Source organism: Culicoides brevitarsis, chromosome 3 (assembly GCF_036172545.1).
Source record: "Culicoides brevitarsis isolate CSIRO-B50_1 chromosome 3, AGI_CSIRO_Cbre_v1, whole genome shotgun sequence".
NCBI lineage: Eukaryota > Metazoa > Arthropoda > Insecta > Diptera > Ceratopogonidae > Culicoides > Culicoides brevitarsis.
In genome coordinates, this window is record NC_087087.1 from 35,481,302 (window position 1) to 35,497,787 (window position 16,486).

At 32.1% G+C, this 16,486-nt stretch overlaps 1 protein-coding gene across 3 annotated transcripts in view; it reads right to left on the bottom strand.

The window, feature by feature from the left end:
- The window catches only part of LOC134835914 (eye-specific diacylglycerol kinase), a 61,699-nt gene that overhangs the window by 25,846 nt on the left and 19,367 nt on the right, over positions 1-16,486 (bottom strand). For all 3 annotated transcript variants that reach the window (XM_063850932.1, XM_063850933.1, XM_063850931.1), the window contains exon 3: positions 977-2,330. In XM_063850932.1, the coding sequence (XP_063707002.1) occupies positions 977-2,088 (1,112 nt within the window). In that variant the 5' untranslated portion in view covers positions 2,089-2,330. The remainder of the gene's footprint in view (positions 1-976; positions 2,331-16,486) is intronic.

A 16,486-nucleotide genomic window follows, 5' to 3' on the forward strand; every position in this document is an offset into this window, starting at 1 on the left:
TAAAGGAAAACTTTGTAAAAGTTGCCAAGATTATGATTGGATATAATGAAATTAGTCAAGAAAGTTGTTTGCCTGAAGATATGGAGACGCCGGGTATTCGAATCTATTTGTGTGTGCATGTGTTTCTTCTACAAATTGGCAGTGATTTGCGTTAAAAGTAACCCAGACGTGAGCTAATTTAGCAAAATATGACGAAAAAATCTGGTTATCAACCTTTATGTCTTCTTCTACTTCTCCTTTTTGTCTATTCATGGATGGAAATAAAGCTTTTTATTTGCAGTCGTTTCATGTTTGTCTATTCAAACACACACACATACACACTCCCACGGCTCACATTCACATATCACATGCTATTTGAGAAAATTATGTATCTTCTATTCCTTTCAGTTATCTCTTTCCACGAAAAAAAAAATGTGAAATGTTCGAAGACAAAAGAGCAAAAAAGCGCTCAGATCTGGATTTTGTATTCAGAATACCTAATTGACGATAACGGATTTTCTATAGAAAAAAAAAATATATTTTTTAAAAGCCATGTGTACGTAGTACAAAGGCAAATAAATAAGGATTTTGTCAAATCTGGTCTATAGCTTGCTAATGCATGGCAATGACAACGACAACGGCTTCAAAAGACAAAGACTTTAACTTTTCAATGTTTATGAGGTTGCTGGAAAAGATCTCGTAAATGAGATGCGGATTTAGAGAGGATTTGTTGCTAAAAGTTCTCATGAGAGAACAGCGAAAAATTGCATCTCACAAGTAATTTAATGGGTTGTCTAAAATAATTTTGCTTATTTTCCCCTTATTTGGAGCGACATGACCCTTTTCACGTAATCACGGCAAAAAAAAAAATAATAACGAAAACGAAAGCTTTGGCGATTGTGCTTAATGTAACGTTGATGTTGACGAAGGTTGATTTTTATTTAAGTGAAATGGTCGAAGTGAATTAATAATGATAATAATGGATTTTGGGACTTACCGTAATGCAATGGGGACTTGTGCGAGTGCCAAAGCTTTGTATCTTGCTTGTTGCTCTGTAGGGAGAACAATATCAACAGATCGTGATCGTAAAGCTCCCGTTGGCACTGTGAGTGTTAAACATCCATCTTCCGGCGGTTTAAGTTCTTCCGTTTTTGCTTGCGATACTTTGGAGAAACACGAATCTACGGAAGCAGCACGATCTCGTTTCAAATCGGGCACAGCAAGAAATATTTCGCTTACAACACAATCGACAGCTGGATCGCTATGAACTTTATCGAGCCCATCGTCAATTTTTTTCTCGCTTGCTGCGACATTTTCCAACGAATTTCCCGTTGGTTCGACAAAAATCGCTTCTTGACGTGAAATGCTTCGTCTTCGTTGTCGATTATGCGGAAAATCTTCGCATCCGGGAGGCAATTCGATAGTTGGAGATGATGGAAAAAGCGGCGGAGATCCCGGAGTCGTTGGAGTTAAGGGCGGCAATTCGACGGGCAAACATGGCGGATAACTTGGTTCTGTGCTCGTTGGCGAAAGCATAAAAACGATTCCGTGATGCGGCGACGGAGGAGGCATGAGAGTATTTTGATTGGCATAAAGTTTCTCATTGGAAGTCGTTGCACTGCTATTTGCATCTTCGTCACTTTCGTCGTCGTCGCTCGTTGTTGGTGTCGATTCGTAACTTCGTACTTCTGCTTGATCGAAAAATACGCGTTCATGAACGCCCGTTTTCTTCTTGTATTCCTCCAAATATTGACAATGGATGCACAAAGGAGGCGTTTTGCTACTGCTTCGTCTCCGTTGAAAGCGTCGCGGAACATCGAGAAAGGAATTTGTCGCGTCGTCTCCGCTTGTGCCTGTTGCTGCTGAATCAAAGCTGTGCGAGCGTTGTTGATTGTTGTTGCTTCCCGCTTGCGGAACTTGTAACAAACTGCCTACATTATCTGCGGAGTTTTGAGGCATTAAAGCAGCAGCTGCTTTTTGCGCCTCCAACTTGATCTCATCGAAGGAGGCAGAACGCACTTGCTTTGGCACTTCTAAACTACTTTGGGTTTTCATCTCAGCGCCCGTTGGTGTTCTTGACCGTGTAAAGGTGCGAAACGTACGGTACATATTGCCAAAGAGCGACTGTTGATGATAGAGGCCTGCTGTTCCGTCTTCCACGTTGACGGCAACTGCAAGACCTTTAACGCGAATAAATTAACGGGGCAGTTGCGATGCAAACTGCCACGCGCTTCCCTATCGGCGGTTTTTTTTGCTTCTCTTACTAGTTTGCGTGTCACTATTTTTATATTTTTCACAACGAGGTCTTTGACCCATTTCAATATAAGCACTACTATTGCTTTATTTGGTCTCTGCAAAGAAATTTAATGAAAATATTTGATTAAACATTCATCGCTCACTGCGTTTTCGATGAAAAAAGCCCCAATTTGAATGAACATTCGTACCGATAAATCCTCTTTTATTTACCATAACACATTTTGCTGAGTCATCAATGACACTTTCGTTCTCTCAGAAAAACATAAATTTGCTCGTAAGCCGACTAAAGGATGAAGATACACTTTTCGATATTTGTCAAATACAGATACTTCACACTCAAGAGACTTAAACGAGGATTTAAACAACTTTTCAAAGGCAAGCTCGCATTAGGCTTCAAAGCACAATTATCAACATGTTCCTGTCTCACATTAAGCTGACAAATCTTCCTTTTTGTCTGCTTGCATGCGTGTGCGTATTTACAACTTTCACACCTGACATGTTTGACTAAAAGGATGTATGTAAACATCCTCGAGATGTTTTTCCCTGTGACATTGTTCGAGACATGTTTAATGACAAACACAATGGAACGCCAGCAATGAATATTGTTTGGATTATGTCACATTCACTCTTACGAACAGTTTTGCAGATCGTTTGAATGGGAGAAAGAAAAGCTTTTGTTTACTTTTCGATGACAATGCAACTTTTACATCTCGATGGAGAAAACCCATTTTTCATGTGAACAAAGTGAAAAGAGGTCCGATACGGAATAATAAGCACAAACTTCAAACGAATTATCTCAATTTTCGTCATTATTAGAGAAACGTTTAAAGGTCATAAAATACCTTCGCACTGTAATAACATCCTAATATCCAATAATAATAATCTGTTCCATTATTGCGAAAGAGCCACACAAATACACAAAAATACAATTTGCCGAGAATTGGTGAGAATTACATCTGAAAAGTAACACACCCAGCAGCAATACTCCATGGCAATCAATTGTAAGGATAGTGTAAATTCGTTTATTATCTATTTTGTGTGTGAACGTGATGCTAACACACACACAACTACAAAAATATCATCGAAGGGAATTCGCTCGCTGATGAAAAAGATGATCACATGTGAAAAGGACAAGACTGCAAAGGTCATCCAAAAATACAATTTTATACTCTTGTCACGTTCAAAGTACAACTGCTATTTTCGGTTTTCTTCTTATGATTTCACAAAACCTGGATATAATTAAATATATGATTTTTTTTTCGATAACTCGCGCAAACGAGTGCATTTCTGTGATTATCTGAAAGTATCATTCAGAGTATTAAATTCAATTTCAGTTCTTTCCTCGTTCTGCGAAACCACAAACTGGACAACAACTGACGATCGTTAAGGAATTTACCGATTTTCCGGATGCAAACACATGGGCAACAGAATTGTTACAAATTGCTAGTTATAAAATCAGTGACTATTGTTATTACATGCTGAACGTGCCATGGATGTGTGTGTGTGTGTTTGTGTTCAGGAACTAAATTGATATTCGAAATTAAATGCATCGAATGCAATTTTCCTTTATGCAATTTGAAGTACGAAGCATATGAGGATAGATTTGTCTAATGATTGTGTTCGGGAGAAAAGCCAACAATTTTTTCCTATTTTATTTCATTTATTTTTTTTTTCATAGACACTCGAAAAAATTACGTATTTTGAACCTTTTTTCATATTAATCAATTTTCAAGCATATGAATTTTAGGCTTTAAACCTTCAAGCTTTCGAAAATAAATTTTTAAGAAATATGATAAACGAAGCTTTTTTTTAACATTCATATTCTATATGAAAATCCTGCAAAATTAAAAATTTCACAAAAGGCTTAATTTTAGAAAGGTTTCATTTTTCAAAAAAAAAAAAAAAAAAAAAAAATATATATATCACCATCTATTTTTAAATCCCATACAATAATTTAATTGAATTTCGAATACAAGTGCAGTGTGTCAACAACAAAGGTAGAATCGGCAATTTGCAACTAGAATATTTTCATTGTTACCGTTGGAGGCTATTTAATCGAATAATAAAATAATATTTTATGATTTTTTTCTCCAATGTCTGTGTTTGCGCACCGAACACATAAAAAAACGAACCGAACAGGACAGATAATGTCACGTTATCATCCTGTTGATTTAGTTACATGGCAGATAATATTCGAATTTTATGACGCTTTAGATTTAATATAATGATTTTTTTTATTGTTAATGCCACGGAACGATAGAGTTGGGCAATGTTCGTATAAAAATTTATCATTTTATGTTGTTTTATGGCTTTTTCAAAGGTTGTCCTTTTACGCACTTGCATGTGTTCTGCAATTCATTTTCAGGTTGAACAGGTTAGAATCGAAAATATTTAATTTTGCCGTCAGATGCAGACACACGATATCGAGCAAAAGTGCAGCAGCAACACGATAACGTAAATATTTTCGTTTGAAGTTCTCTTTGTGTCGAGCCGCACACATACACAAAAATAGCTTAAAGAATCCAAACTTTTATACGATTTCTCTGAAAAAGTTTTTTATTCGAGATTATGGCAACAAAAGAAGAAAAACGGAGCACAGGTGTTATCATTTCATTTGAGGCGACGCAGAACGAAAAAAAAGTGCAATGAGCTGATATTTCTTGTCCGCTTTCTACAGAAAAAAAAATATAAATAAGTAGATCTGAATTTAAATTTTTCTCGATTAAAATTTATGAGAACCGTTATGCGAAAGGGGGGAATGGAAATGAGCGAGCAAATGAGTGGGATGTCCCATAAATAATGCAAAAACAAGAAATTTGACCTTTTTTTCCTATTTAGTAGGAAAAGGTATCGGCAACCCTTTCTACTTTCATTACACACAAAATTTCATCTATGCATTTCAAATATTTGAGAAATTTTCATTAGAATTCCCTCGGGAAATGTAAAGAGAGTGAGATACTGATAACGATTCTTACCTATGGACTTTTTTTTAACAAGACAAAAAGGACATACATATGGGCGAGTCAAATCAGAAAATGATAATTTGAAAGCGCTTTTGTCCTTATTCGGTTATTTTCCTTGAAATTTTATACAAGATGCCCTCCTAATCGAAAAGGTTGTATTATGACTTCCTCAAAAAGTTGACTTCTTAAAAAGTGAACATAATTCTCAAAAACATTTAAAATTATCTTTTAAGTAATTAAATTAAGCTCGTAAAAGAAGATTTGAAAATTTAACACTTTAAGGGATTAAAATTACCTCGTTTCTTCTTGAAAATTGTTCAAGACGATAAAAACAGCAAACATATGTACTTTTCTCCAAACTTTTTGCATTTCTCATTTTCATTCACAAAGAAAGAGTTTTAAAACACTTTTTATTCTCTCTTTGACTTATGCATTTGTAAACTTCTTCGACGTGCAGTAAATTATTTTTACGGGATTTAAGTTTCTTTTGTGTACTTTTTCGGTCTCATTTCTTGTTTGTGTGTCGACTAAATTTAAATTCAAATCTGATATTTCTCGGTAATTTATGTGTCTAGCATAAAAAATCTCACTTTTTGTGTAGGTATGCCAGAAGTTTTATTGTTACAACTATTTTACTCTCTCTGTCGATTTTATTATGTTAGGGTTATTTACCCTCATATGTTTTTGTGTCCCATATGTACTTGAAAGTTGTGTGTTGGGAGGAGATTGAATTAAAAAAAGGTTTCGCATTTCACTTCCTTTTTCTTGCCAAACTGTGATGATATGTCTAAAATTTACCATTTTCATGGTAATTATAAACGGACAAGAATTGCTGTGTTCTTTGTTCGGGTAGCATTGTAATCACAGGTCGAACCGAAGAGATTTACGTCAAAAAAGGTAAACGAATTTTGTTTATTGTTTTACAAAAAAAAAGAGATGAAGAAATAAGAGAAAGGTGAAAGTCCCTCAAAGTACAAGTGATTGTGGTTTTTTTTTCTGCCTTACCGCATTTCGAAGAAATATTTTTAAAAATGTGCTGAAAAGGCAGTCTGACTTTGTGTGTGCTAAAAATTCCTTTTTTCTTAATGTGATAAATTTTAAAGTTTGAATTCACAAAGAATCTGAAAAAAAATATCTTCGAAATGCGATAAAGTGAGAAATTTCAAATGACAAATAGGTAAATGAATATCGTTGGCAGCAACAAAAGGTTTTGTTTTTATTCTCTTGAATCCTTTCGGTAAATTGAGACTTTTGTGATCCTATTCAAACAATGAGTTGTTACGTATAAAAATTCATAGAAATTTTACACAATTTGTGAGTCGAGTCAAATACTCAGAAAGGAAAAAACGATTGAATTGCCAATAAAATTTGTATCAATCGATCAGTTTTGTTCAACGGTATCGCCATCAACAATGACACCTACGTGCAACCCTTCACAAAGAACAACCGAGAACTTAATCCAATTTATTTTGCAAAAATACAAGTTGCCTTTACATCAGATTCATACAGAAAGAGAGAGAGAGAGATGCACAAAACACGATTTATTTCCATGTGATGCAACGTGAAACCACATAAAGAGAAACCACTGTTAAAGTTTGGAGTTATGTGGTCATGACGAGAAGCAACAGGAATAACTTTATTGTGTACATTTTTCGGAATTCATGAGGCACGGATTAGACTTGAAATCTACGTTCGAGAAAGATTTTGTTCTAAATGATGTTAAATGTGCTCGAAATGTATACAAATATTGTCTTGATATTGCTTGTATTTGTCTTTTTCATTGGCCCGTCGCCTCAAGTGCACATTTATATTTACTTGCAATCACAATTTCAATTTACTTTCGTAATTAAAAGAGGAGAGCTCAACTCGACTTCCATATCAGCAATGGAACACGTTTCATTGTTATTTCATTACGGCGTACTTCGTTTGGTCTGTGAGCAAATTTACCAAATTAAGATAACAGCCAACAACATAAAATACAATTTATTCGTTACAAGTTCAAGGTTACGTTTGTCGTAGTTGTTTTCTAACGAAATCACGAACGAGAGGAATTCTTATTAATAATTTAAGAATTTTTTTTACTCTGCAGACAATTTAAGTTAGATTTTTGTGGAAAAATACAAAATAACAAAAAAATCTTGTGTTGACGGAAAATTCAATTAAAAATTCGGAAAATGCTTTAAAATTTATTTTATGCAAAATCTCGAATTTTCCTGTGATTCATATCAATTTTAATTAATAAGCTAAAACTTTTTGCTTGGCATTTATATCCGAAATCCAATTAAATGAATCATTTTATCACAACAGAAATTGCAATTATCCCAAAATAAATATATGGCTGCACTGAAACACTTGCCTTTCTTATTTCACAAAGCAAATTGAATTTTGTTTGATTATTTGATGCTTTATTAGTTTAAAACTGTCTCTCGAAGAAGACAATCCATCGAAAGGGATAAAATCTATCAATTTCCTTTATTTTGTTACCCATACATGAAAATCCATACATTTCTTTGAATTTGAATACAAAACCAACTCGACAAAAGGAAATTAGATTTTATTTATGGGGATTATTGCTAATTGTTTTATTATTGCATTGGATCGAGAGAAGCACACACGTGTGTCGTCGCTATCATCATCATCATCAATATCGGACATTTTGACCTTTTTGCTGCTAAAATTTTGTTTGATATTTATGTCGCATGTGCCTTCTTCCGAATGTATTTTATTTATTAATGAAATCGATAATTTTATTCGATTGTTTGAGGCAAAAACAAATACTATCCGGATATTGTTCGAAAATTTTCAGGTAAACTAAATGTTTTTGTGTGTCACATAGCAACATTTGCGAAAACATGGAACGTATCCAAAAAAAAACGGAATTAAATTAAAAATTTCGTTTGTCTTGAACGAGCTTTGAGTGTCATCATCTACCGAATGTCTCTCGAAAAAAAAAGTTTATAATTGTTGTCGTTCGTATTTAATTGCTGTTTATAGACATTTTTTTAATTGTCAGGCAAACTTTTGTTTTTATATAAAAAATGTATTTAGGTCATGAAAGGATTGGTTCATATTGCAAAAAAAAACAAGGTTCGGTTCTCATGAGACTCATGACAACTTTTAAATACGAATGTGTATAATTATCAAATGTTTAATTAAATTCATTTTCGCAAATTTTTGACACATTTTTTGTTGACCGGAAATTTTATTTTTTTTTTCTTCAGCAAAGACAAAAAGTTAGTTTTGTCAGCAACCTTTTCATGCAAATAAACTTAAAATAAGCTCATTAGCATTACAACGAAAAACGAATAACAAGCCTATTATATTGCCATTCAACAATTCAATTTAAATTAAGCATGTCAGGGAAATGATAGACAACTTCGTCAGTCATGTCATGTCATGTCTCGATAAATCTTTGCGATTCTGCGATAAAATTACTCAATTTTTCATTCATTGAAACATAAAGAAATTCAAATGCGTTCACAAAATCGCAAATACGAAACAAAAATTTTTGATTTATTTACATCCAATTTTTCAATTAAGTTAATAGTATTTGCTTACATTTACAGCGGCACACTCAATAAGAAAATCTATTATCCAATTTACTTGGCAAATTACTTTTCATTCAACTTTTTTGCCTCAAAGTCGTAAGTAATTGAAAAATCAATTGCAGCGAAAAAATCTAAAGTTACGTTCATGTTAAAATGAAGAAACAAGACGCCTCCATTTTTTTTTTGCAGAACAAATATTTCCATAAAATCTAGACAATGCAATTTTTTCTCTTTCATCGTTCGCCTTTAAAACTTTATTTATTTACTTATGTGTCGTCTTGCATTTTCCAAGTTTTTCTCTTGCACACAATAGTTTGCAAGTCAGTGAGTGATTCAATTATCGCTCCATTTTATCTTCGTTTTTCATTCAACATTATAATAATCTAATTTATACGGCATAAGTCTCTTTCATGTCTTTCACCAACATGATAACGAAACATGACACAACATTCTTTTGGCATAAATGTACCTTGCTTAATGATTGATCAAAGTATTTTAATCGATCGTCTTTTCTTTCACGATGGACTCACAAAAGCACAAAAATTTCAATATAAAAAATATTCGGAGAAAGAGAAAAAATTCTGCATTTTTATTGACTGACTGTCTGGCATTTTGTCTCGTTTTTGTTGACTCAACGGGCAATTTTAACAATCATGATGGTCACGATTCAAACAAACAATAAAAAACAAAGGAGATAGTCGGAAATATTTGAGCATTTCCGTAACACAACCCAAATTACTTATTTATCTAGTCGAGTCGATTCAATTCGCTCATTCATATAAATGCGATGAATCTTCTTTTTTTTCGTCCCTCTGCGAACAAAGGAGCAAAATAAGTGAACATGAAACAGGTAGAAATTCCAATCCGTTTTCTCTCACTCCAAAGCTTATAAATTATCCTTTTTTTTCGTTTGACTCACATATTTATGGTCTTGTTGCTCATTTTATTTCTGCAGATATAGACGATGCGTATTCAATTTATTTTGTTTTTACCTTTTTTTTACTTGTTCCTTTAACCATGAATTTTGCTCTTTATTTTTTGGGACAACATTGAGTTTCATGGACAAACATTTGTCATGAAATAATAGTTTTTACATAAATTTTGTGTTTTTCCGCAATTTTAAGATTTTTTTTAATATAAGAATGCTTAAGGAATTTTTTTTTCACTAAAATTTGTAAAAATTTTCCATTTTTTATAGCTTTCATAAAAATGTTAACTCCCATGATGACAATTTTTTGACTTATCATTGATATGGGTCCCAAAAAATGATGCATCTTTCAATATTTCATGTTTCTTGCGTGACACTCTAACGTGATAATTTGTAAACCTTTTTCCTCTTTACTTTTTTTTATGACACATTGATCAATTTTGTTAAACTTTTTTAAAAAGTTGATCCAAAAACAACAAATTTGCATTTTCTCCTCTGGCTAAGCGAAACATCATCCCATTCTTCGGGGATTAGAGGTTTCACTATTTCTCTACTATCTTCTGCCATGAGAGGAAAAGTTTACTTTTATTATACCGAATATCCATAAAACACTTCATCATCGTATACGAAGCCACATGAAGGATATGGATCGCATAAGTTTTTTTCTTGTCATCGTCTAAAACCGGATCTTTCAGATAAGGAGAGAAAAAAAATGTCGTAAACTTCTGTGGAGACATTTTAATTCACAGAATTGTGCTCTCAAAATGTCATGTGAGAAAGCTGAAAAAAATTAAATTATAAAAAATAGAAGGAATGGCCTTGTCATGTGCTTTGCTAAACTTTTATGTTCGTGAAAACGACAGATGAATAGTTTCTTTATATTTATCTTGTCAAGCAACGTCGCTTTATGGAAATTCAACCCTTTTTTATGTGACGTGGTATATGTAAAATAAAAAATAACTGTTGCCACGTTCGTTCGTTCTCGCATCAAGACATGTTCTGCGTGTTTGTAGTGATCTTTGAGACGTGCCGCATGTGAACATGTCGGGAATTTAACTTTGAACACAGAAAGGCATCGCAAACAATAGAATAATCATAAATATTTTAGATTTGTCTGTCTCTTGCATGCATTGCTCCGGCAAAAGACCATCTCGTAGCATATCGCATCAAAACCATATTATTAAATTATTTATACTCTATTATTTCGTTATTTAGCAAATAGTTTTATCGCAATACGTTCATTTTAGTTTTATTTTATTTGTGCGAGACGTGAGATTTGTTTCGAGCACACAAACACAAACGTATCACTGTTATTCCGAGAATCGTTGAAAACTTGATATTTTCCATCAAAACGCTTTAAAAAAGAAATAAAATAAATTGCTGACCTAATTCCAATTGTGATATTTGATTCGTGGTTTGCATAGCAAGTCGACGAGTTTTTGTCAAAAAAAAAAAATGAGTTTTCATCAAAATCACTCACATTAGAAAAGAGGATTAGCACGTTGAAAAATTTGCGCGTCCAAATATTTTGAAGGAATGTGAAATGAAAGAAGCGGAAGATATTAAGCTTAAAAGTTTGAAAGAAAATCGATAATTTCATTAGCAGGTTGTCTGTCAAGGAAAAAGTTTTGTACCTATTTTTTTTTTTTTGTTTTGAAAACGGTAAGTGCTTCGGGTAAGTTTATAATTTTTTGACTATGACAATCGAGTTTTGGAAAATTATCAAAAAATATTTTCATGAATTTGTGAAGTTGATGATAATTTTCATCAATTCTACTATCAAAATAATAAAACAATTCAGATTTCCTCGCTTATTATTTTTTTAAAACCAAATTTCATAATTTTCTCGTTTTCCATGATTGCGGTACGCCACATTGCCAACAAAACAATCTGTCAAAAGAAATTGTTTGTACACGCAACATGGCAATAATCAAGCAAATTTGAAACTCGGATAGCTTCAGGCTCTTTTTTATTCATTTATTATTGCATTGTGATTGTCAGTGTGGTGTGTTTGCCATACCATGATCCACAGGCAAGCTATTATCATCATCATCAGCAGCAGCAGTAGCAACAACAGTGCCGAACGCAACTTTTAACCAATTACTATTTATTTGCTTATTTATTATTATTTTTGTTTGTTATTACTTTGCTGCCAAGCACATTGTGTATCGCTATCATTTCCATTTCATTACCGGAGCGCGCTGAATTCCCACAAAGAACACCAAATTGATCATATTTTGGTCGGGTTTTTATGGTTTTTGTCATGAATTTAATAGCTGTCATTTGCCAAATGTTTCGCTTCGTTAGAAATCAATTCTTTCTTCCTGCGAGTTCGTATCAAACTGCGATAAATGGAAGTTTATTTTTGCTCGTATATCGTTTCTGCGAGTTTCGGGCAGTTTTCCGAGAAAAGTTGACACAAACGAAAAAAAGTGTCCAATTTATTTCCGTTTAATGTTGCACGTAAAGTAATACTGTCGTTTATTGATTTTCTTTCGCTCTTTAAAGTACGAAAACATTCGTTTTTTAGCACGCAAGAAGGAAGAAGCATCGTCGAGTAAGTTGTTGCATCACACAAAATTACACTACAAATTGTGAAGAGTACTTGTAAGGTTACTTATAGGCATCGTATTAAAAGTTGCACGAGACAACAATTGTGTCATGCCACTTATTTGTGTCAACTTCGATATTGCTCTACTCTATTCCAATATTTTCCCTCTTCTGTTCGTTGTTGTTTTATTGTTTGGTTTTGTTCCACATTCACTTCAAGGAAGTTCTTTCAATGTAATTTTATTGTGTTTGTTCTGGCAAAGGCGTAGTTTCAAAGTTTGCTGATTATTATTTGACGTCGTCGTGCATGTGCTATTGATTTTTTGTTCTTCCTTCATCGCAGCTGCTTCAAACTAAACAACAAAAATTGGAAACTAAACTCCTGACAGCTGCGGAAAAGTGTGGCGTGTCGTGTATTTTATGATTCCTTAATTAAGTTTCCGTTTTTAATGAATGTATATCTCTCTTGACTCTCTTCGCTGCTGCGAGCAAACATCCATACATATTTTTCATTACCTTTTTCGTCTCGCTAAACAAATGCTTTTACGCGAAATCGCTTAAAGGAATTATAATCAAATTAATTTGCCGTGTCTTTCGTTACAAACTGCCATTTTGAGCGAGAGACAAACATTGATTTTTGTTTAACGGAGCACAAATACCATCCTCCGTTGGTCGGAGATCAATAGAGCGGTTTAGTTCCATTAAATTGACATGAAATTTATCCGAGTCATGCGATCAACAATGTTATGTTAGGAGTATTGGAAACATGACTTGCCACTACTTTTCAATAATCAGACTAATAATGCGGTAAAGAGAAGTGACATAAGAGACACGAAATTGATCGCTAATGGAAAAGTAATCAGTAAAGTGTTGTTTTCCGAGAATTTTACTCGAAATACAGCTGATTCACGTAATAATAGAGACGAATGATAAATTTTTCCATTAAATTTTTTCGATTTTTTTTTTTTACAATTAGTATTTTTGAGGTTATGTTCTCTAATTTATCATTTTTAATCATTTTATAACTCAAAACTGCAAAAAAATAGAAACTGAAAAAAAAATTTCTTTGACACAGTTTTGTTTTAAAAACTAAATCAAGAGCAAAAAAACTGTGTCAAAAACTGTGTCAGAGCAATTTTTGTCAAATCTTGCTCCGAATGGATAAAAATTTATCAGAGGGCTCTAATTTATCATTTTTAAGCATTTTATAACTCAAAACTGCCAAAAAGTTGAAACTGAAAAAAAAATTTTTTCTTTGACACAGTTTTGTTTTAAAAACTAAATCAAGAGCAAAAAAACTGTGTCAAAAACTGTGTCAAAGCAATTTTTGTCAAATCTTACTCCAAATGGATAAAAATTTATCAGAGGGCTCTAATTTATCATTTTTAAGCATTTTATAACTCAAAACTGCCAAAAAGTTGAAACTGAAAAATTTTTTTTTCTTTGACACAGTTTTGTTTTAAAAACTAAATCAAGAGCAAAAAAACTGTGTCAAAAACTGTGTCAAAGCAATTTTTGTCAAATCTTACTCCAAATGGATAAAAATTTATCAGAGGGCTCTAATTTATCATTTTTAAGCATTTTATAACTCAAAACTGCCAAAAAGTTGAAACTGAAAAATTTTTTTTTCTTTGACACAGTTTTGTTTTAAAAACTAAATCAAGAGCAAAAAAACTGTGTCAAAAACTGTGTCAAAGCAATTTTTGTCAAATCTTACTCCAAATGGATAAAAATTTATCAGAGGGCTCTAATTTATCATTTTTAAGCATTTTATAACTCAAAACTGCCAAAAAGTTGAAACTGAAAAATTTTTTTTTCTTTGACACAGTTTTGTTTTAAAAACTAAATCAAGAGCAAAAAAACTGTGTCAAAAACTGTGTCAAAGCAATTTTTGTCAAATCTTACTCCAAATGGATAAAAATTTATCAGAGGGCTCTAATTTATCATTTTTAAGCATTTTATAACTCAAAACTGCCAAAAAGTTGAAACTGAAAAAAAAAATTTTTTTTCTTTGACACAGTTTTGTTTTAAAAACTAAATCAAGAGCAAAAAAACTGTGTCAAAAACTGTGTCAAAGCAATTTTTGTCAAATCTTACTCCAAATGGATAAAAATTTATCAGAGGGCTCTAATTTATCATTTTTAAGCATTTTATAACTCAAAACTGCCAAAAAATTGAAACTGAAAAAAAAAAAATTTTCTTTGACACAGTTTTGTTTTAAAAACTAAATCAAGAGCAAAAAAACTGTGTCAAAAACTGTGTCAAAGCAATTTTTGTCAAATCTTACTCCAAATGGATAAAAATTTATCAGAGGGCTCTAATTTATCATTTTTAAGCATTTTATAACTCAAAACTGCCAAAAAGTTGAAACTGAAAAAAAAAATTTTCTTTGACACAGTTTTGTTTTAAAAACTAAATCAAGAGCAAAAAAACTGTGTCAAAAACTGTGTCAAAGCAATTTTTGTCAAATCTTACTCCAAATGGATAAAAATTTATCAGAGGGCTCTAATTTATCATTTTTAAGCATTTTATAACTCAAAACTGCCAAAAAATTGAAACTGAAAAAAAAAAATTTCTTTGACACAGTTTTGTTTTAAAAACTAAATCAAGAGCAAAAAAAACTGTGTCAAAAACTGTGTCAAAGCAATTTTTGTCAAATCTTACTCCAAATGGATAAAAATTTATCAGAGGGCTCTAATTTATCATTTTTAAGCATTTTATAACTCAAAACTGCCAAAAAGTTGAAACTGAAAAAAAAAATTTTTCTTTGACACAGTTTTGTTTTAAAAACTAAATCAAGAGCAAAAAAACTGTGTCAAAAACTGTGTCAAAGCAATTTTTGTCAAATCTTACTCCAAATGGATAAAAATTTATCAGAGGGCTCTAATTTATCATTTTTAAGCATTTTATAACTCAAAACTGCCAAAAAGTTGAAACTGAAAAAAAAAATTTTCTTTGACACAGTTTTGTTTTAAAAACTAAATCAAGAGCAAAAAAACTGTGTCAAAAACTGTGTCAAAGCAATTTTTGTCAAATCTTACTCCAAATGGATAAAAATTTATCAGAGGGCTCTAATTTATCATTTTTAAGCATTTTATAACTCAAAACTGCCAAAAAATTGAAACTGAAAAAAAAAATTTCTTTGACACAGTTTTGTTTTAAAAACTAAATCAAGAGCAAAAAAACTGTGTCAAAAACTGTGTCAAAGCAATTTTTGTCAAATCTTACTCCAAATGGATAAAAATATATCAGAGGACTCTAATTTATCATTTTTAAGCATTTTATAACTCAAAACTGCCAAAAAGTTGAAACTGAAAAAAAAAAAATTTCTTTGACACAGTTTTGTTTTAAAAACTAAATCAAGAGCAAAAAAACTGTGTCAAAAACTGTGTCAAAGCAATTTTTGTCAAATCTTACTCCAAATGGATAAAAATATATCAGAGGACTCTAATTTATCATTTTTAAGCATTTTATAACTCAAAACTGCCAAAAAGGATAAAAATGAGGGCTCTAATTTATCATTTTTAAGCATTTTATAACTCAAAACTGCCAAAAAGTTAAAACTGAAAAAATTCTTTTTCTTTGACACAGTTTTGTTTTAAAAACTAAATCAAGAACAAAAAAAACTGTGTCAAAAACTGTGTCAGAGCAATTTTTGTCAAATCTTGCTCCGAATGGATAAAAATTTATCAGAGGGGCTCTAATTTATCATTTTTAATCATTTTATTACTAAAAATTGCCAAAAATAAAATGTTTTTTTTTTTCAAGTGTGTAACGCGAAACAGAAAACCAGTTTTGGAACATCCTTAAACACTATTCCAAATTCTGACAATCTTCATTTAATAAAGGTAATTATAACCACGTTTTACTCCATTAAAATATCTTCTTCTCCATTATTTTCGCATTGGCTTGACATTACACACTAATTATGTTAGTGCACGTGTGTTTGTTTCTCTATTACTTCCTCCTTGTTCATCTGGTGTCATAACTAACAGGATACACAGTGAGCATACGGCAAGTAATGTCATCATCATCATCATCATGATCATGTATCTCTTGAAGTATGCAATATTCTTGTGTTTTCACCTCATTTAACATGCCTTCCTTCGCAAGTTGTTCCATTTTCGGCATGGAATGATGAAATTATTTTATTACAAATGGGACGCTTGTTATTATTATTATAATGCTACTTTAGAAGTGTTTGCTCCCGACAATCGTGCATACGAATTTTCATAAATAATGAATGAAGTGAGTGGCAGGCT